The 23,082-nt window shown below is 32.7% G+C and overlaps 1 protein-coding gene across 1 annotated transcript in view; it reads right to left on the bottom strand.

The window, feature by feature from the left end:
• Nucleotides 1-23,082, bottom strand: part of LOC126893241 (GILT-like protein 1) — a 43,807-nt gene that overhangs the window by 3,331 nt on the left and 17,394 nt on the right. Inside the window, exon 2 of the mRNA XM_050663230.1 lies at nt 7,657-7,833. Coding sequence (XP_050519187.1) covers nt 7,657-7,833 — 177 coding nt within the window. The remainder of the gene's footprint in view (nt 1-7,656; nt 7,834-23,082) is intronic.

Genomic DNA, 23,082 nt, shown 5'->3' with positions numbered 1-23,082 from the left:
GTAACAGAAAGCAGGACATCAAGTTCGTTGACGTCATCAAAAATAAATGATTTATTTTTATTTAACTTTTCGTACCTACGCAACATTACCAGTAGCACAGAATCTATCGAGAAATCTCTCAAAAACGTCCTTTTTGAGTGTCTTCTATCAGGATACTTTTAAGCGTAAACTTTAGAGGCTGAGACAATTTTAAAAATATTCCCCAATGCAAAGTAGCATGTCTACTCTTTCATAGATAGCGTGATTATTCATTTTTAGGAACAATTAAATTTGAATGTAATTGGCTCTGCCAAAGTCATTTTTAAGTAAAAAAAATTGAATTTCATACACGGATGTTTATAGTTTTGATAATTACCAGACCGTACTGTCATAAACTGACAATGTCATACAATGACATTAATTAACTACATCTTTTGTTTTAAAATCGATTTACAGATTAAGAATTTAAATAATTGTAAATTACGCAAAAACTATGAAACCTAGCTATAGTACATCCATGTACCATTCAAAAGAGGTAAATTTGTTTAGTATAATTATGTATTAATATACATGGTGTTCCTTTTAAAATAAGCATCATATGACACATTGAAAAGGCCAATAATGAAACTGTAAATTTTGAACACCCTGTAGACAAATGTGTAATAATTAATCATGGAATACATTCAACCAATATCCAACTATTTAAATGTAGAAGTAATGTTTTGGTAATTTCTTAAATAACTTGAGAATAAGCCTTCTTTTAAAACTTTACATTTTAAGAAAAGTCAACATAACTCAGAAGCCTCTGTACATAGGTATAGGGAAGCCTTATGAAACTATACCTTATTTTTTGCGGATAATTAAAAAATGCAATAAAATACAGGGTGTTCCATAAGAAAAAATAAAACTTTGATACGTCGCCATTTACTGACACACCCTGTATATTTCAAAATAATTTTAAAATGTAGCTATAATCAACTTACAAACTATTCAATTTAAATTTTTCTCAAATCTTTTACCATTTCGCTGTAATCTTCCGTCCCGTTAGTGGTGACTCACCCTGTATATCTACATCTGGAAAATGTTTCTTTGTTTTTTCCATAGCACACTACTTTTCCTTAACTTCGTTTACCGGTGACATTAACAGTTGTTTAAAATTTACACGTTTCTTAAGATATCTCGAGATAGAAAAAAGGTATCGACATGCGGTTTTCGGTATTATGTTGCTAATGCGGTCTAATTTTGTAATACAGGATTAAAAATACATACTTGTATTTAATATTCTCCAAAGAAAACTAGATTTCCGAAAATAATTAAATAACGCCTCCTAGCTTGCATATTACTTATTAGGCTATTTCGAAAATAAGACACTTACATTGATCAAAAAGGGCTGTTTTCAACAAGACCAAGTGTATGCAAAATTCGATTTAGCAGAACCGGACTTACAGCCATTTTTGCATAAGAAGGTTCCCACTCACCCCCGCCTCTTATTTGCAAAGGTAGACTTAAACTTGTGAAATCAAATATGCGCAGAATTTTATGAAGAATATAATGATTGGATTTCCAGTGCCCTTTCATTAGGTAAATTTTGTAAAATTTTAATTTTTGATATTCAATTACGCCCTCTAGCGGTGGACCCACAATTATGAAAATAATTTCCAAGCTTTTCCCGAGGCAACTTTTGTTATAAATATGTTTTTCTCAAAGCTGTACTATAAACGGTTCCTGAGATATGGCCGAGCGCCATTCTTATTGGGACACCCGGTACATACTCCTAACTGCATATAGGCAATTATGGGGAATAATAGGTGACCATTAAAAAGAGTCTGCTCCCATTTTTTAATAATATACAGGGTGAGTCGTGAATTTTGACTGAAATTTCTACTCGTCATAGTCATAACTTTTAAACGGTAAGTTCGATGTGTCTCATATCTTGGTCAAACGTTACATGGTTTTAAAAAATTAGTTAGTTTTGTTCATAAAAAAATTTCACCCTGTATAACCCTGTTCAAAACTCTAATAAGAATTTTATAAATTGGACAAATTTTCCATTAAATGGCATATTTATTGTTTTACCCACACAATTACTTAATTTTTAATAAAAAAATTCAAATTTGATTATGAATTAAAAGTTTAGCCACGTGAGACATAGATGAAAAAATGTAAATTTTCTTGCAAAATTTAATTTTCGTGAACAAGCATTTAATGTAACCTTTAACAAACAAACCGGACCTGATTTTTTTCCAGTTTGATTTATTTAAACTAGAAAAAAATTACGTTCGGTTTTAAAAAATTAGTTCGTTTTCTTCAAAGAAAACATTTCACACTGTATAAGGTTTTTGAAAACTCTAGTAATAATTTTATAAATTAGAGAAATAGGCAATTAATACGACATATTAATTTTTCCCCACACGAATATTTAATTGATAATTGAAAAATTCAAATTTTACTACGAATTAAAAGTTTAGCAAAGTGAACCATAGATATAAACAATGTAACTTTTCTTGCAAAAATTATATTGTTTGAGAAGACATTTCAAATAACATTTAACAAATAATCCGGACCTGATTTTAAAAATTGTTTGTTTTGTTCATAGAAAAAATTTCACCCTGTATTCGGTTTTTGAACGCTCTTATAAGAATTTTATAAATTAGACATATATAGACAAATGCACTTATCATAAAAAGTATCGCATAATTTTTGAAACCGAAAAAAGTTACATTTTTTTTTATTTTCAGCAGAATGTTATAATTCTCGTCTATCGTCTCCTTTACCCTCGTTTCACACACAAAGAATTTTGAACGTGCGATGGTTGAAATGCACGATGACATTCCAATAGTGGCTCGAACAATCACATTAGACGAGGGCATTTAGCACAAAATAAATAAATTTTTAAATACAGCGCATAGAGACTTGCAGTTTTTTGCATTATGTTCAGGATGACGTCAGGAAAAAAGTCTACTATTCAAAAATGGGTGTAAATGCATAATTGCACTGTAAAGTGCATAAAATGCATCCAAAATTGCATAAATATAAAAATAAAGTCAAAATCAGTATACTAAGGAACAAAATTTATTATTTGGGGGGTTTTTGGGGTCACTGAATACGATTACGCAATCAGAACTGATCCCCGGATTACCTGGTGCCCAAGGTCAGTGCAAGAGACGTCATCTTCTGATGTTTTTCGGCTGATGGTTTTCGGCATTAAATCGATGCAAACGGATTACTCACGGGTTTTAGGGGTCACTAAGTACTAATATGCCATCAGAATTGACCTTAGGATCACCTGGTGCCCAAGGCCAGTGTAACGGACGTCATCTTCTGGAGTTTTGAGGGATTTCGGCACTAAATTGATGCAACTGGACTATTCGGGGGGTTTTTGAGGTGGTTAAACACGAATATGCCATCAGAAAAGACCTCTGGATTACCTGGTGCCCAAGGTCACTACAAGGGACGTCATCTTCTGCACTTTCGGTATTAAATTGGTGCAAACGGATTACTCGGGGGGTTTTTGAGGTGGCCAAACACGAATATGCCATCAGAGTAGACCACCGGATTACCTGGCGCCCAAGGTCACAGCAAGGGACGTCATCTTCTGGAGTTTCGAATGTTTTCGGCATTAAATTGATGTAAACGGATTACTCACGGGTTTTTGGGGTCGGTAAACACGAATATGATATCAGAACTGAACTCCGGAGTACCTGGTGCCCAAGGTCGCTACTAGGGCATGTCATCTTCTGGGGTTTCGAGGGTTTTCGGCATTTAATTGATGCAAATGGATTACTGGAGGGATTTTGAGGTCGCTAAACACGAATACGCCATGTACACCTGGAACCCAAGATCACTGCAAGGGACGTCCTCTTCTGGAGTTTTGAGGGATTTTGGCATTAAATTGATAAAAATGCATTACTCGGAGGTTCTTGTAGTGTTAGTCACGAATATGCCATCAGAACAGACCACCGGATCACCTGGTGCCCAAGGTCACTGCAAGGGACGTCATCTTCTGGAGTTTCGAGGGATTTCGGTATTAAATTGATTCAAACGGAATAATTACGAGTTTTTTGGGGTCGCTAAACACGAATATGCCATCATAATTGAACTTGGGAATACCTGGTGCCCAGGGTCGCTACTAGGGCACGTCATCTTCTGGGGTTTCGAGGACTTTCGGCATTTAATTGATGCAAATGGATTACTAGAGGGTTTTTGAGGGCGCTAAACACGAATATGCCATCACAAACAACCCCTGTGCACCCGGTGCCCAAGGTGACTACAAGGGACGTCATCTTCTGAAGTTTTAAGGAATTTCGGCATTAAATTGATGAAGAAAATAAATTACTCGGGGGTTTTTGAGGTCGGTAAACACTAAACATGCCATCAAAACAGACCATCGTAAAACCTGGTGCCCAGGGACACTGCAAGGGGCGTCATCCGATAGGCGAGGTTTTCGGTACTATATTCATGCAAACAGATTACTCATAGGTTTTTGGGGATGCTGAACACGAATACCCCATCAGAACAAACACCGGAGGACTCTTCAGGAGTTTCGAAAGTTTTAGGTACTCAATTGATGCAAACAGATTACTCACGGGTTTTTGGGGTTGCCAAACACAAATACGCCATCAGAAGAGACACCGGAGCATCTGGGCCAAGGCACGTTATCCTCTGGAGTTTCGAGGGTTTTCGGCATTAAATAGATTCAAACGGATTACTCATGGGTTTTTGGGGTTGCTGAAGACCAATACGCCGTCAGAACAAACACAGGAGCACCTGGTGCCTAAGGTATATCATCTTATAGAGTTTAGAAAAATTTTGGTACTAAATTGATGTAAACGAATTGCTCATGGGTTTTGGGTTTACGGAATACGAACTCTACTATGTTGATCTATTTAATTTTTTACATGAGTTTTATTATGTGTTGACATTATTAGTGATTATCGTAATCACTAGATACTCCAGAATTCCTCATGTAAGCCATATTCACTTTGATTTTTTGTGCAAAAATTTATTAACTTTAATTATGAAATTAAATTATTCAAATTTTTAAGAACCCTGAAATTAATAAGCAGGTTTTTAAAGGACTTTTAATAATAAATCAAAGTGAACCAATAAACTCATATTTTGTGGTCTTTTCAAATGTGCAAACAAATTTTGAAAATGTCAATATACAGGGTGTTGTTTCAAGGTCACAATTACTTTATGTTTTTTTGTTAATCCGGACCTGGATTTTTCTTGTGATTAATAATTGGGTCTTTCCAATGTGGTAAATAAGTATTGATTCATTTTAAATTGAGTATTTTTTCAATAACTTTAATAATTAATAATTAAAAGTTAATAATACCTGCTTTTTAATGTTGAGTTCTTTAAAAATTCAATATAATTTCAAAATTAAAGTCAAAAAATTGTCTGGCCGAAAAATCGAACTAAACAATTAGACTTAGTTTTTTGTGCTCTTTTCAAATATGCAAACAGATTTTCAAAATTTCAATATACAGGGTGTTATTTTAAGGTCACAATTACTTTATAATTTTTTGTTAATCCGGAACTGGATTTTTCTTGTGATTAGTATGTCGGTCGTTTTGGTTTTGAATGAGACAAATGTGTACCAAATATAAAAAAAATATACAGGGTGGATCTCAAGTTATGGCTTCGGAAAGAAATGAGCAAAATCGATAAAACACCCTGTAACTTGGATATAAAAGTCGGTAGGGCAAAAAATTTAGTATACCTAAAACGGCCTCGGTGACCTCTATTCACCATTAAAGTATTTCCGTTTCCCAATGAAACACCCTGTATAACATTCCCTATGCCCAACTTTATTAGTTTTCGAGATATTTTCATTTTTCAGAGCAAATTATTTTAGGTGTTTAAATTTATCTAAATTTTAAGTAAGCCATGACTGAATTGACAATTGAAGATTACCGATTATCAATCCGGTAATCAATGTAACACTGTAGCAAATAAAGAAATAAAAATAATTTATTAGTAATACATTTTACAAACAAAAACACAACCACTACATGTAACGTTTTTGAAACAATTAAAAACTATCTTTTTATGTAAATGCAACAAATAAACAAAGAAAATTAGTAATAAATTTTACAAAAAAACACACAAACACAAAATACAATATTTTGTGAAGACAATTAAACACTACTTTTGTATGTAAATGTAACAATGTAACAAATAAAGAACGAAACATAATTTATCAGTAATACATTTTGCAAAAAAACATGTTTGAAAAAATTAGAAGCTACTTTTAATAAAATATTTTTAATATTTAATTACATAAGGTGTTCAAAATTATCTCCTAACACATTTATGTACGCCTAAAAACGATCATTGAATGAGCTACTTACTCTACGGAGCATTTGTAAATTAACACATCGAAATACACTTTGTATTCTATTTTTCATCTCATCCCTTGTTGTTGGAGGTACTTTATAAACTTCATTATTAACGTAACCCCAAAAAAAATCAGTCCAGTTTATTAAATTCTGGGTGGCCACGCTACTGGTCCATTGAAAAATGAAAATATCTCGAAAACTAATAAATTTAGACATAGGGAATGTTATCTAAAAATTAAAGTACGGTAATGGTACTTTTCAATAGTGATATAAAATACAGGGTGTTCCATTTAAAATTACTGAGAAAATAATGTACTTGCGTTTTGACTCACCCTGTATTTGATATAAAGAACATTAGCAATATCGACCATTCTTGAAAATTTTGACAATACGTTAAAAAATATGGCATTAATAAACCATTGTTGTTTTGCTTATTTTTATTTATACAGGGAGTTGAACTTGTTACGATTTTCATATAAAATTGGTTATAACTTTGTAAATACCCTGTATAACATAACAAACCTTTATATTTTTGTGATGAAGAAGTTAACAGGATTTCGAATTTAAAATAAAATATAGAGTGTTCCATTTAAAAAAACATAAGTTTGGTCTGCCACTGTGTTATCGAACACCCTGTAACATTCTAACTAATTTTGTAATATGAAGCTCAAAGGTGGCTAAAATTTTTGTTATTAACTTTTATTGCTATCTATTATCTATTACTATAGCGGAGCTATTAATCAATCACCCTGTAGATACTAAAATCACAATAAAGATGTACTAGATATAAACAAACCAAGATACGTTGAATGTTACAAGGAGCACTCCCGAATCACGATTAAACTTAGTTTATTTTGAAAATGTTGATGTATAAGGTATTGTTTCAAGGTCACATTAACTTTATATTTTTTGTTAATCCGGACCTTGATTTTTCTTGTGATTAGTAGTTGGGCGGTTTAGTTTCTAAATGAGACATATGTGTACCGAATATTAAAAAAATATACAAGGTGGAAGGATTCCACCTTGGACGGATTCTGGATATGGATCCAGAAATGGGGCAATAAATGTATTATACATATATAGAACCGTCTCAGTGACCTTCATTAACCATTTCAAGTATTTCCGTTTCCCAATGAAACATCCTGTACATTCAGTAACATTAGTGTGGTGCAAACACAAAAAGAACCTATTTAATTCCACAGTCTGCGAACACCAAAAGGTTTCAGTGCCACCTGACTAAGTAGGGCAAAACACCATTTGGCTACACATAGTACACATGGTACTGTTTGTGTTATTAGTTGAGATTGGATATTAAATATAATTAAACACTTACAAGCTCTCCCGCTTCTTCTGGTGGTGACAAATACTGTTTAAGAAGACAAGAAATATAATTAATTAGTCTTTCAGGATTCTTTAAAGTTGATATGGCACAAGCATGGATCTTATTAGCAAAGCACTCTGTAACATCATGTTGGCATTCAAACTCGATTTTTCCTGCTGTTTCTATAGTCTAAAATACATAAGAATACAATATTTTGTGCAATAGTTTTACAGCTTAAACAAAATAGGAATAGACGTTGCTCGCTCACAAATTTCAAATGATGGTAGAGACACAGTATATAGAGGTTCCACAGTAAAATCACTCTTCTGTCGGCGCTTTGATCTCAGGAAGTAATACCGGCAGTACGCAATTGGTAATTCACCAGTGGTGGATGCGGGTTTTCCCTGTTAAAAGCCGTACGTTTCTATGCGAATAGCAATGCGAGAGTGGGGCAAAAGCGACTGCCAACATTGCGCGGTCGCCATGCGCGACTACAGATTTTACTTCCAATTTTTCGGAGAGTGGTTCTACTGTCCCTCTTTATACTGTGGTAGAGAGCACTCAGTTGATCGGCATCGACAACTGCTTAGCTGTAGCCGTGGATAGTTTCACTATTGGGACCGTGCAAGTTCGGCAAAGCGACACCTATTTCTACGCTCTGCAACTTTATTCGCACTTTTAATTATTATATTGGCCAATTATATTAGCCCTGGTTACTGGATAATTGTCAAGGCCATAGTCCAATAAAAAAATATGAAAAAAAATTTTTTAAGAAACGCTTTTCTTTAGTTACGAGTGACTAAAATTAAAAATATTATAAAAAATCAACTAAAAAGCAAAAAATAAAAAAAAACACATTCGTCAAAGAACAGCGTTATTATCGAATAAGCTGTTTTCGCCCCACGCTTTTCTTTAACGAATGTGTTAGATTTTTAATTTTTGAAGTGAAAACTTCTTTAGGGAAGTTGTGCGGTTTTTGGATAGGGGAAAAAGCACTGAATTCGCGACCGTCATCGCTTATGCTATATATTATGTGTATGTATAGTATATATAAATTGTGTAGAGGTATTTAAATTTAAAATAAATGTAAAACTTATTTTAGAATGGGGAAAAAGGATTGATTTCGCGACCATCATCGCGACCGTCATCGCTTCGGCGAAATAAATTTTGTACTTATCTATAATATGTGTATGTATACATAAATTGTATACAAGTATTTAAATTTAAAATAAATAGTCCAGGGCGCATCTTTTTCGAGATGGACGTTGAGAGGTGACTCAAATTTTTTTGCAGAAATAGCTTGAAAATAAATCAAATAATAATATTTGAGTTATCCTCCCTCTCAAAAAGGTCCGGAACATTGTTTAAATAATCAAAATGTCAAAAATTGAAGGAAAAATTCGATTTTTTCTTCGTTTTTTGATTATAACTTTAAAAGTATTCATTTCCGAGAAAAGTTGTACTGACATAAAAGTTGCGTAATTAAATTTCCTACAATATAGAATTGGTTAAAAATTTAAAAAATAGTTACCCTAGTTGCAAAATAGCAATAATTGCGAAAAAAACATACAAAAACAAGTATTCGCATTTTACGTTTTTCAACCATTTATGCTACACATAGGACCTTCATATTTCATTCAGAAAAACTTTATGATACAGTAAAACAATATTGTAAATTTCATTAAGATCGGTTCAATAGATTTTGCAAAATAAATTTTGCAATCCAGCTTTCGCACAAAAAATTCATTTTTTCAAAACGTTACAGGACTGAAAATAAAGCAGATAGCAAGTTGAAATTTTTTTTGCTTATAGAAGTGTACTGTACCTTTCATTTGCAATTTTCAAAATTAAAATCGATTAATTACCACGGCGTCAGAAAATTTTTGAAATAAACAATAATTTTTGGTGCTACGCGCAGGACAGCGGTGTTCGAATCACACAAGTTGATTTCCAACAAAAATTTCTTCCAATCTTTATCTATATATTATTTTCTTACTCTATATTTTGTTGTATTTTAATATTTTAATTCCACAAAAATCAAACTAATTTTATAATTGTTTGTGAAATATTGTTTAAACAATTGCATATGTTTAAAAATAATAAACTTTTATTATTTAAGTTAAAATATATGAACAAAGAAAGTTTTTGCCAATAAAAGTGTTATTTCAAAGGATAGAGTATGTGTTTTTATTTTGCAATAAACAAATTTATTTATATATATCGAAATGTAATAAAAATTAAAATGTATCAATCATTATCAAAGGTCATTGGAATGCCCAATCAGAGCAAACTATCCGCTGTCCTGCGCGTAGCACTAATAATTAATGTTTATTTAAAAAAATTCCTGACGCCGTGGTGTTAATCGATTTTAATTTTGCAAAATTGCAAATGAAAGGTACAGTACACTTCTATAAGCAAAAAAAAAATCAACTTGGTATCTGCTTTATTTTCAGTCCTGTAACATTTTGAAAAAATGAATTTTTTTTACGAAAGCTAGATTGCAAAATTTATTTTGCAAAATCTATTGAACCGATCTTAATGAAATTTACAGTATTGTTTTACTGTATCATAAAGTTTTTTAGGGTGAAATATGAAGGTCCTAAGTGTAGCATAAATGGTTGAAAAACGTAAAATGCGAATACTTGTTTTTGTATGTTTTTTTCACAATTATTGCTATTTTGCAACAAGGGTGACTATTTTTTAAATTTCTAGTCAATTCTATATTGTAGTAAATTTAATTACGCAACTTTTATGTCAGTACAACTTTTCTCGGAAATGAATACTTTTAAAGTTATAATCAAAAAACCAAGAAAAAATTCGAATTTTTCCTTAATTTTTTGACATTTTGATTATTTAAACAATGTTCCGGACCTTTTTGAGAGGGAGGATAACTCAAATATTATTATTTGATTTATTTTCAAGCAATTTCTGCAAAAAAATTTGAGTCACCTCTCGACGTCCAAATGTACTAATATTTTTACAGATGCGCCCTGGTCTAAAATGTAAAACCTATTTTTGGATGGGGAAAAAGGATTTAATTCGCGACCGTCATCGCGACCGTCATCTCTTCGGCGAAATAAATTTTGTACGTATATTATTATAATGTACGTATAATAATAGTAATACATATTATTGAAGTGAAAACTTCTTTAGGGACGTTGTGCACTTTTTAGATGGGGAAAAAGTATTGAATTAGCGACCGGCATTGCTTCGACGAAATAAATTTTTGAAGTGAACACTTCTTTAGGGACGTTGTGCACTTTTTAGATGGGGAAGAAGTATTGAATTAGTGACCGTCATCGCGACCGTCATTACTTCGACGAAATAATGTTTTGAAGTGAAAACTTTCTTAGGGACGTTTTGCCCTTTTTAAATGGGAAAAAAGTGTTGAATTAGCGGCCGTCATCGCTTCGGCGAAATAAATTTTTGAAGTGAAAACAAAAAGTATTGAATTAGCGAAAACCTCTTTAGTGACGTTGTGCACAGTTTAGATGGGGAAAACGTATTGAGTTTGCGACCGTCATCACTTTGCCTAACTAAATTTCGTACGTATATATATTATGTGTATTTACATGTTACTAAAAATAACCAGATAGTATGTTCCCGTAGCCCAAATACGTCCGAGTTCGCGCATGATGACGTAACTAGCGACCAATTTGAATTTGAATTATTGTTAAAGTTAAATGGGTTTTGTATGCATTTTGTCATGGAATTATTCAATTAGCAAAATAATATTAAACCACTTTTTTGTGTTATTTGTTTATAAAAGACATCTCACTTTTACACAGATAAAATATAAAATATGTACACTTATCTTATAGTCTAAGAGCTAGTGAACCCTTCCACTAACGGTCGTCCTGTAAGGCTAGAAATTTTTCTAGTGATAATTCATAGCACACCAAGGCTAAAAACCACCACCTGGCAGGCCTCAGCGGTGCACGTGTATCTACCAGGTGAATCGAAAAGTGCAAATTTAGGGGGTAAAATAAACTTTCTCCTGTAAGGTTTAAATTTAAGTATGTGTTTAAGTAATTCATTTAAAAGAAATGTGTACAATGACAGGCGATTCTGAAGAGCATAAGACCTTGCCAGGCGAGGGAAAAGATTAGGGGTTTTTCCTAAATTTATTTTTTTGCATCGAACAAATTTTTTTTAAGTTTTTTGAATCATTCCAAACAGAAAAGGTCTTTAGTGATTTTTCTCTTAAGTTGATAGTTTTTGTTATATAAGCCATTGAAAATTTTGAAAATTGCGAAATCGACCATTTTTAACCCTAAATCGGACATTTATCCTAAAAATTTCAAAGTTGCCAAGGTAGGTAGATATTCTTTAAACATTGATTGATGAAATCCCAAAGAGTTTTTTGCAATACAATATCGGAAACTCCTTTGTTTTTTAATTGCTAGTCAAGCGGACGCGACACTGTAGTATAAGTGAGGACGTTTGAGTTGGCATAAATTCATTATCTCGAGAATGGGCAAATTTCAAGAGCAATCCTCAGACAGGTCGATTTTTATTTTTGAATTAGGACTTTTTGGCATATATATATATAATACTAGTGACGTCATCCATCTGAGCGTGATGACTTAATCGATGATTTTTTTAAATGAGAGTAGGGGTTGTGTGATAGCTCATTTGAAAGGTTATTTAATTCTCTATTCACTAATATAAACATAATTATTTATACAGGGTGTACAAAAAAAATTTTTTTATTAAATTAACTTTGATTAAATTTGACAAATAGAAGAAAAATTTTTCTTTGTACACCGTGTACAAATAATTATGTTAATGTTTATATTACTGAATAGAGAATTAAATAACCTTTCAAATGAGCTATCACACAACCCCTACTCTTATTTAAAAAAAAGCATCGATCACGTCATCACGCCCAGATGGATGACGTCACTATTATTATATATATACCAAAAAGTCCTAATTCAAAAATAAAAATCGACCTGTCTGAGGATTTCTCTTGAAATTTGCCCATTCTCGAGATAATGAATTTATGCAAACTCAAACGTCCTCACTTATACTACAGTGTAGCGCCCGCTTGATTAGTAATTAAAAAAACAAAGGGGTTTTCGATATTTTATTGCAAAAAACTCTTCGGGATTTCATCAATCAATGTTTAAGGAATATCTACGTACCTTGCCAATATTGAAATTTTTAGATAAATGTCCGATTTAGGGTTAAAAATGGCCGATTTCGCAATTTTCAAAATTTTCAATCGCTTATATAACAAAAACTATTAACTAAGAGAAAAATTACTAAAGACCTTTTCTGTTTGGAATGATTCAAAAAACTTAAAAAAAATTTGTTCGATGCAAAAAGAATAATTTTAGGAAAAACCCCTAATCTTTCCCCTCGCCTGGCAAGGTCTTATGCTCTTCAGAATCGCCTGTCATTGTACACATTTCTTCTAAATGACTTACTCAAACACATACTTAAATTTAAACCTTACAGGAGAAAGTTTATTTTACCCCCTAAATTTGCACTTTTCGATTCGCCTGGTAGATACACGTGCACGGCTGATGCCTGCCAGGTCATGGTTTTTAGCCTTGGTGTGCTATGAATTATCACTAGACAAATTTCTAGCCTTACAGGACGACCGTTAGTCGGAGGGTTCACTAGCTCTTAGACTATTACAAACGCGAACGATTCAAACTAATCGGACGTTACGAACCATTACGAACGTGCCGGTCTCCAGTGCGTCACGACTCCCCCTCCCTTCAGAATGCGCAATATATTATCTTCTTATTTATAGTATCAAGTGTATGTATACATAAGTAGTATAGAACGTACGAAACGAGTATATAATATAGGTAGGTATAGCACTTCTTTTTGGATGGGGAAAAAGCATTGAGCTCGTAATTTATATACTATAAGAAGTTTTCACTTCTGTCGGCACTACCATGAGTGCTTTAATTTTTTTTTTATTTTTTGCTTTTTAGTTGATTTTTTATAATATTTTTAATTTTAGTCACTCGTAACTTAAGTAAAGCGTTTCTTACAAATTTTTTTTCATATTTTTTTATTTTTTACTTTTTAGTCTTACACTTTTCAAACATTAAAATATATCGTTATGTTTATTAAAATATGTATAAAACATATATATGATGTACTAACATGAAAAGTAGTCGGAATCTGCAAAAAATTTGAAACTTTATTGTTTATTTATGAAGCATAACGTAAACAATAAAACAATTAACATAAAAAGTGAAATTATGTATAGTTCATATTATTAGCTACAATCCGTAAAAGTGTCAAGTTTTTACATTGTAAAAAACAAGAGAATTTAAGCATTTTCCATTAAAATCGTGTTTTGTGTATTTAGACCAGCGGTTCTCAATCTGTGGTACATGTACCACTGGTGGTACATTTCATTTTTTGAGGTGGTACACAAAACGCAAAAACAGCCAAAATCAGCACCACTATTATAGTTAATTAGATCACCTAGTTAGATATGTATTTCAGTTAGCTGGTACATCATCATCATCAATGGTGCTACAGCCCTATGAAAGAGCCTCGACCTTCCCAAGTCTATTACGCCAGTCAGTCCTATCCATTGCCAACCGTTGCCAGTTTGCTGCGCCTATTTTTCTTCCATCCTCATCTACACCATCTTTCCATCTAAGTTTTGGCCTACCCCTATTTCTACTTCCCACAGGTTGTGACATAAGGATTCTTCTAGGAGGGTTGTTATGCTGTGATCTTGCTAGATGTCCTGCATATCTTAGTCGTCCTATTCTTATAAGAGATACTACGTCTTTTCCACCAAATATATGTTTATATCTGTGGTATACCTCGTAGTTGTACCTCCTCCTCCAAATACCATTTTCACAGATGCCACCGAATATGCCTCTCAGGATCCTTCGTTCAAATATAAGCAGAAGGTTTTCATCTACCTTGGAGATAGTCCATGTCTCCGATCCATATGTCAACACTGGTTGTATAAGGGTTTTGTATATGGTTATTTTTGTTTTTTGGCTTAAGTTTCTGCTTCTCATATGTCTACTCAGTCCAAAATAGCATTTGTTCGCTAGGATTATCCTTCGCTTGATTTCTTCTGTCATGACGTTTTCCTTGGTGATCAGGGAGCCTAAATCAGCACCACTATTATAGTTAATTAGATCACCTAGTTAGATATGTATTTCAGTTAGCTGGTACATACCAAAAATAATAATAGTATATTACTTTATGAGGCGGAGAAGCATGACTTTTCTTGACGCGCCCGATATTACGCGCCGAACGAAGTGAGGCGCGTAATAGAGGGCAAGTCAAGAAAAGTCGCTTCTTTGCCGAATAAAGTATACTATTTTTTCTTCAAACGTAGCAATTTTCAACCATAAATAGTACAATTGTTCAGTTGTTGTTAATAGTACAACTGTACTTCAACAATTCACAACTGAAAGTTGTGCTCGACCATCAGTATCATCAACAATTACCAATGCGTATCAAGAGTCGGGAACATTTTTGCACGGTTTCAATTTTGAAAATGCCTCATTAACTAATTGTACTTTTAATATTACTATGAATAAAAATGATGTTTAATTGTTGTTAATGACATTTTGTATTGTTGCTTTGTGACATGTTTCATATTGTTGCCATGACAACATTTTTCCCTCCGCCGGTAAAGAAATGGGAAAAAAACTGCTGCCGGCGGAGACATCAAACTTTGACAGGATCAAGTTAGATAAGTAATGTCATCATTATTTGACGTTTTAAGAAAAAAAGTATTTTCCGCAAATCGCCAGGAAATTTTGACATTCCTGTCAAAATTTCTTGAAGAAAAAGTCAGGACTTCCTTACTGTAAGGAAATGTCATTTCCTTACTGTAAGGAAATGATATTTCCGTACAGTTGTTAGTGTTCTACATAAATGATAATTCAACCTCAATACGTTTCCATAGTAACCCAAGTAATTTTATTAGGAATTTCAAAGCACCATTTATTTGGGAATAAAATTATCGCGTTTTTTTTTAAATCAATCAATATCTGTCGAATTTTAAACGATTTGCGGAAAAATAGTATGTTTACCTCGTAGGAAAAGCCACATTCCTGGACTCTGTGTTGCTAAGTCTCGGCTTGCGCCTCGACTTAGCAATCTTCACAGTCGTCCAGGAATGTTAAGCTTTTCCTACCCGGTAAACAATGTACTATTGGTGGTACATGACACAAAAAGATTGAGGACCGCTGATTTAGACAATTAATAAACATAAAAACAAATTTTTTATTGTGTATTCGTGAATTGTTCCCGCGAATGCATATATCTGCAAATTTTCATTCATTTGCATTTAACAAAAGACAGTCAAATTAACGTTTAAAGATTTGACGCAAACTATTGAACTAAATAAAAGCGTTTAAAAAAATAATAAGAAGAAAAAGTAAGATTCAGGTTATGTTATTAAAACGTAAACAATTGTATGTAGTAAATAAAATTAGTTATTAAAATGCAGTACAGCAAGCAAAATACAATTAATTAAATTTACCTTTATATAATAATTACATATCATATCAATATTGTGGAGCAACATATAATTTTTCTTCTTCAATGACAGTAGATATGAAATAAGATATGAAAATTTGACAATTTCAATTGACAATATGAATTATTTAAGAAAGTTGCAATATTTCTCCGCTATTCGCGCACGATCGTTTCTCAATTCCCTTCCAAGTACTTGCACACCGCGAATAGGGATGATTCGTGACGTTGACAAGTGCTGTGTAAAATCTCAATTTTTAATACAAGTAATTTTAAATTTTCTAATTGTTTTTGTTAGTAATTTTGTTTTAATAATTATAACAGTTTTGAAAAATTGGAAAAAATAAGTGAAGTCTATTTGTGAGTTTTAATAAATACAATAGAATAATTGTTAAAATTTTACAGAATGGTTACCAGTTCAGAAATATTAGTAGAGCCAGCGTACTAGATACATAGGAATATTGAGCTATTACAGTCCTGGACCCTTTACTTGTTGCAATGTTTATTTTTACGTCTAGTGACGTTTAGAACGTCAGAAAATATATACAAACTTGATTCAAACTGAACATTAACATAGAAAGTTGACAAATAATAGATCTATATTATCAGCTGTATTAAATACAGCTGATCTAATTTTGACGTTTATACACTCAGGTGCAAAAAAATCGATCCACTGAAAGTTTGGTCATTTTTGATGTCTCGAATTTCCTAAACCTCTTGTCCGAATTTAAGTTATTTTTTTACCATGTTATAGCATTATTCATTAACAATATCGCTGTAATAATATTGTTGCTAGACAGGTAAACTGTCATTGTATACCGGGTGTACGAATTAAACTGTGTTTTTTTCTCAAAGTTCGCATCACCCTGTGGACTATTCTAGCATTTATAAAATACTGAAATTAAAACCCAACTATAGCCTCAGGTTTTCTTAACATTCTGTTTTTAGATTCATTCGCTTATGTTGGATAATAAAAAATTTAGGTACTTTAACAACTGGCCATGTTCGTCATCAGTACAGGGTGTTTCTAAATAAGTGCGACAAACTTTAAGGGGTAATTTTACATGAGAAAGTAATGACAGTTTGCTTTATAATCATATGTACGCAAACGCTTCGTTTCCGAGATACGAAATGTTCAATTTTTTTTACAATATGACGATTTATTTATTGCTTTAAAACCAGTTAAGATATGCAAATCAAATTTGGTGGGTTTTAAGACGTAATTATTGCACATGTTTTGACATACAATTAAGAATTTTATATTCACCATTGGCGTGCATACGGGTAATATGACCGGTCATAATACCCATTTGCGCGCTAATCAGCCCTGTGATGGATGACCGAAGTTATCGTTAACGTAAAGTTATCCTGTAGTTATGTTAAACCATCGAATTGGTGTGATGTATCATACTTAACTTAACTATTTGCGTTATTTCTTGACAGTTCTTGAGTTATCTGGTCACTTTATAACGCGACGTTAAACCTCAATTATGAGATAACTCTGTAGTTATGCAAGGTTAGGTTCATCTTTTGACTTGTTTTTAGACAGAAATCAAGTGAATTTAGAAGCTAGTAATTTAATAATTAAGAATAGAAGGGTAATACAATTTTAAAAATTATACAAAATCAAATCGAGCGATATAAGTTGAAATTTTATTTTAAGTACCTACTGAGCTTTCTATCCAGAGTTGCCAGATGATATTTTATAAATCCCCCACTTAGAAACTGAAATTCCCTGAAATTGAAGCTCAAATACCCCAAAGTCCCCAAATTTAAATTGTTGCCGCATTTTAATAAATTATTAGTCAAATGAAGAGAACAGTAAAGCAAAATTCATACTACAATATCAACGAGGGCCATGGAAATAATTCATAGTTCCTATCGTCTTCGATTATATGGGAGTATAATATACAGTTCTATGTATATTCGCAAATTTAATTTACCATGACCCCTTAAAATCATCCATAATTTTCCGCCCCCAAAAAATCCCACTACAATTTCTGCTTAGAAAAATTTCAATAGACGCTTTCAAATTAACCCAAAATTTTGGGAAAATACACCAATCTGGCAACCCTGTTTCTATCTACCGTTTGAAAACAACTTAGAAACACCAAGGAACCCAAACAGCTGTTTGCTGTTCGGTCATCGGCGGTAGCCGACGACGGGTATGTTCGGAACAATCTCTCGCGCTCACTCCAACTTGTACTATTTGTACATAAGGTTCTCTTTGTTACTTCAAAATTTGTTCCTCAAAACTTCTTTCTAATATAACGTTGATGATATAACTATCTCATAACTGCGAGCGATACATCACACCAAATTTTACCTATACAGTTATGGGCACGTTATTCCTGAGAGTTATCTTAACTTTAACTCAAACGTTAAACTTAACTTCGGTCAGCCATCACAAGACTGAATGGTGAATGTTAAATTCTTAGTTGTATGTCAAAAAATGTGCAATAACTACATCTTAAAACCCACCAAATTTGATTTGCATATGTCAACTGGTTTTAAAGCAATAAATAAATCGTCAGTTTGTAAAAAAAAATTGAACATCCCGTATCTCGGAAACGAAGCGTTTGTGGACATATGCTTATAAAGCAAACTGTCATTATTTTCATGTGTAAAATTAACCCTTAAATGTAGTAATGAAACAAAGACTTACTCACAATCATTTAATTATACTTTGACGACCGGTTTCGATCTCTACATTATTCAGATCATCTTCAGGTCGGCGTTACAAGTAGTTAAATGATGCCGTTACAAGGGATGCGTTGCCACTTAGTTGTTAACATGTTAATACGTCCAACTTATGCTAATAGATTAGCTGGGAGAGGTATAGGGCAAACAGACATGTTACGTAGGTCAAAACACAGTAAATTTTTGAAATTTAAATGGATCCTGAAGGTAGATGCGTGCTGTGAAACAAAGGATGTTGTGTGAGACAGGAGAAAGACAATGCTCGAGTGGATGTGTTTTAAATGTAGCTAAGTTTGAAATCACTTTATTGTAGACTCTTGCACTAATGTGATGGTCTTTGCTCGCCGATGTTTTACGATATGGGCAGAGGTCAAAGTATGGGAAATGACAAATAGGACAGAATTTAATTGAATTAAATTAAAATGTCTTGTTCCCGGTCAAAGGACTAAGGGATGTCACAAATTTAGTAAAAATTGTAGGTGCCAAACACCCTGAAATCTATGAAATGTATAGAATTATAAGAAGGCTAATTAGATGAAAAATGGTAAAAAATTGTAAAAATTTAGTAAAAACCACTCTCTTTTTACAATTTTTTACCATTTTTCATCTAATTAGCCTTCTTATAATTCTATACATTTCATAGATTTTAGGGTGTTTGGCACCTACAATTTTTACTAAATTTGTGACATCCCTTAGTCCTTTGACCGGAAACAAGACATTTTAATTTAATTCAATTAAATTCTGTCCTATTTGTCATTTCCCATACTTTGACCTCTGCCCATATCGCAAAACATCGGCGAGCAAAGACCATCACATTAGTACAAGAGTCTACAATAAAGTGATTTCAAACTTAGCTACATTTAAAACACATCCACTCGAGCATTGTCTTTCTCCTGTCTCACACAACATCCTTTGTTTCACAGCACGCATCTACCTTCAGGATCCATTTAAATTTCAAAAATTTACTGTGTTTTGACCTACGTAACATGTCTGTTTGCCCTATACCTCTCCCAGCTAATCTATTAGCATAAGTTGGACGTATTAACATGTTAACAACTAAGTGGCAACGCATCCCTTGTAACGGCATCATTTAACTACTTGTAACGCCGACCTGAAGATGATCTGAATAATGTAGAGATCGAAACCGGTCGTCAAAGTATAATTAAATGATTGTGAGTAAGTCTTTGTTTCATTACTACATTTAATATGGACTCACATATGCAACCCATTCAATATTTTAACCCTTAAAGTTTGCCGCACTTATTTCGAAACATCCTGTACTGATGACGAACATGGCCAGTTGTTAAAATACCTAACTTTTTTATTATCCAACATAAGCGAATGAATCTAAAAACAGAATGTTAAGAAAACCTGAGGCTATAGTTGGGTTTTAATTTCAGTATTTTATAAATGCTAGAATAGTCCACAGGGTGATGCGAACTTTGAGAAAAAAACACAGTTTAATTCGTACACCCGGTATACAATGACAGTTTACCTGTCTAGCAACAATATTATTACAGCGATATTGTTAATGAATAAGGCTATAATATGGTAAAAAAATCACTCAACTCGGACAAGAGGTGTAGGAAATTCGAGACTTCAAAAATGACCAAATTTTCAGTGGATCATTGTATTGACCAAGTATTGTAATATTCTTGGTGTTTGAATAAAGTTATTTTAAAGCAGAGTATTAATACTATTAATTAGTGTATTTTTTGTATAGAAAAACAATGATTATGAATAGTTTCTTGACAGTAACATGACAGGGATGAAAGTCTCATCTGAGAACGGACCGGATTAGCCCATAAGCATAGCAGTTAGGTACCTACCCATGTGTCTAGTACGGTGTGTGGCGCGTACTGTATAATAAAGATGGGTCAAGACAGTTTACCCTAGTAAATTGTTAAAAGATTTATATTATTTATTACCTGAAAATTTGGAGAAAACATTTTAGGACATAAATATTTTAATATTACTCAAATTAATATCAAGAAATAATCAAGAAGGTAGGGGACGTCGCCTAATTAATAATAAAAAAAATATTAAAAAAAAAATAGTGTCAAAGCATGGTCAAAGTTTAGCAAAACCTGGCAAAATCTGAGCGAAATGGACAGTAATGATGGAAAGCACAAAACAAACTGTTATAAATTTAACTGTTACTCTGTTAACAGTTAAGTACATTCAATAATTATTGTAATTTTCCTTCAATCAATAAAAAATAGGTGTGATCAACTGTGATAGAATGATAGAAATAGATTTTACCCCATGGCTACGAAAATGTGACGTTTTAGCAACTGACAAGAGAGGAGGCAAACTATGACATATCATGTCGGTTATAGACAAAAATTTTTGTATTGAACATTTCTGGACCTCGGAGGTAAACTACACTATGTCGACATGGTGTTATTTTGAACAAATTCCTTTAATCCACTTATTTTATTGGTTGGATTATACAAATTGGTTTTATATTATCATTAAAATATGGTTGTTTAATATACATATATAGCTGTGTAACAGCGTAGCAAGGGGCTGCGTGCTAGACATGACATGGCTAACTTCAAGCCAGTCAACATGGTTGTCACTTGTATGATTTATTGTATGTTAGATATTTTAATAAGTTTTATAAAAATATAAGTTTGCTCAGTACTATGATTGTTTGACTTGTAACCCATTAAATAAAGTATTTTAAACATGGCGCAGTCAGTAGGATACGAAATAATTGGATCAGTTAGACTCCAACGTTTAAGGCTTAAACTTTTCAAGTACAGATTAAATGTATATTTTGTTCCTGGGAAAGACATACATTTTGCTGATATGCTATCTCGGTCCAGTTTAAATATAGAGACACATGACCCAGAAATGTTTGAAATGGTCCACTCAGTGAGTAAACATTTACCTATGAGCCAGGAAAAGCAATCTGACTTAAGACTAGCTACTAGCCAGGATTACAATGGGTGGCCAAAAGAAAAAAATGTTCCTCAAGTGTGTAAAAAGTACTATGGTATAAGAGATTCACTGTATTTTGAAGCTGGCATCGCATTCATTGATGACAAAATAATTGTTCCGAGAAAACTTAGGCTTGACATGATAAAATTGCTTCACAAAGGCCATATAGGAGTCAGCAAAACTATAAACAAAGCCAGGAGTATAATATACTATAATATATATTATTGCCCAGGACTTGATGATGATGTGACAAACTATATGCAGGATATGTGAGAAATACAGACCAAATAATTTTAAAGAACCAATGATGCCTCATGACATTCCCAGAATAAGATTCAATAAAGTTGGTAAAGACATTTTAGAGTATGGTTCAAAAGCATATTTAGTAATTGTAGACTATTTTTCGCATTGGTTGGACATTTCAATATTAAACGATAAAACCTCCAGTTCAGTAATCAACTTATTTCAAGATACTTTTAGTAGATTTGGATATCCAAAAATTTTAATTGCAGATAATCTACCATTTACTTCCGTAAAATGTAAAAATTATTATAGAGAAAAAGACTGTGACACTATTTATAACAGTCTGCTCATTGATTGGCCTATCCTGACTGAATATTCTAGTCGTTGCTGGAGAACGCGCGACACAGCCATTCCTTTTCCACGGCGTTCGGGGCGAGCGCTGTCAAAGTATATAAGAAACAGGAATTCGTGCGCAGGCCAGTCATTCATTTATCGAAGCGCGTCGCGTAATTTAATGTATTCGAATCGAATGTATTGAAATGTATTTATTAGTTATCGGAATTATTATGTTTAGTTAATTAAATCATAAATTTGAGTTTATAAATAAATTAGATGTGTTAGTTGGTGTTATTTGTAATTATTAAATAAATAAGCGATGTAAATAAAATAATATAAGTAAGTCTTCCTTTATTTAAATTAAAATTAGTGCCTAAAAATATAAATAAATAAAATAGTAGAGTCAACCGCGTAAATCAGTACAAGACATTACAATTTTATGACATGCACTCCACATTACCACCAGAGTAATGGACTTGCAGAAAAAGCAGTCAATATAGGCAAGCAAATTTTAAGAAAGAGTAATGAGGAAAATAATGATTTTAGAGATTTGGTGATGGAATATATAATACCTGCATAATAAATATTGATGCATCTCCAGCTCAAATTTTACAGAGCAGGATCCTGAGAGGACAATTACCAACTACAGCTAATAAATTAGAACCTACAATCCAGAAACAAGTATATAAGAATTTATGCAAAGAAAAAGAGAAATTACAAGCACCTACATTA

Source organism: Diabrotica virgifera, chromosome 10, assembly GCF_917563875.1.
Source record: "Diabrotica virgifera virgifera chromosome 10, PGI_DIABVI_V3a".
Taxonomy (NCBI): Eukaryota; Metazoa; Arthropoda; class Insecta; order Coleoptera; family Chrysomelidae; genus Diabrotica; species Diabrotica virgifera.
Note: the sequence above shows the minus strand (reverse complement) of the source record. Positions and strands in the feature narration are given on the sequence as shown.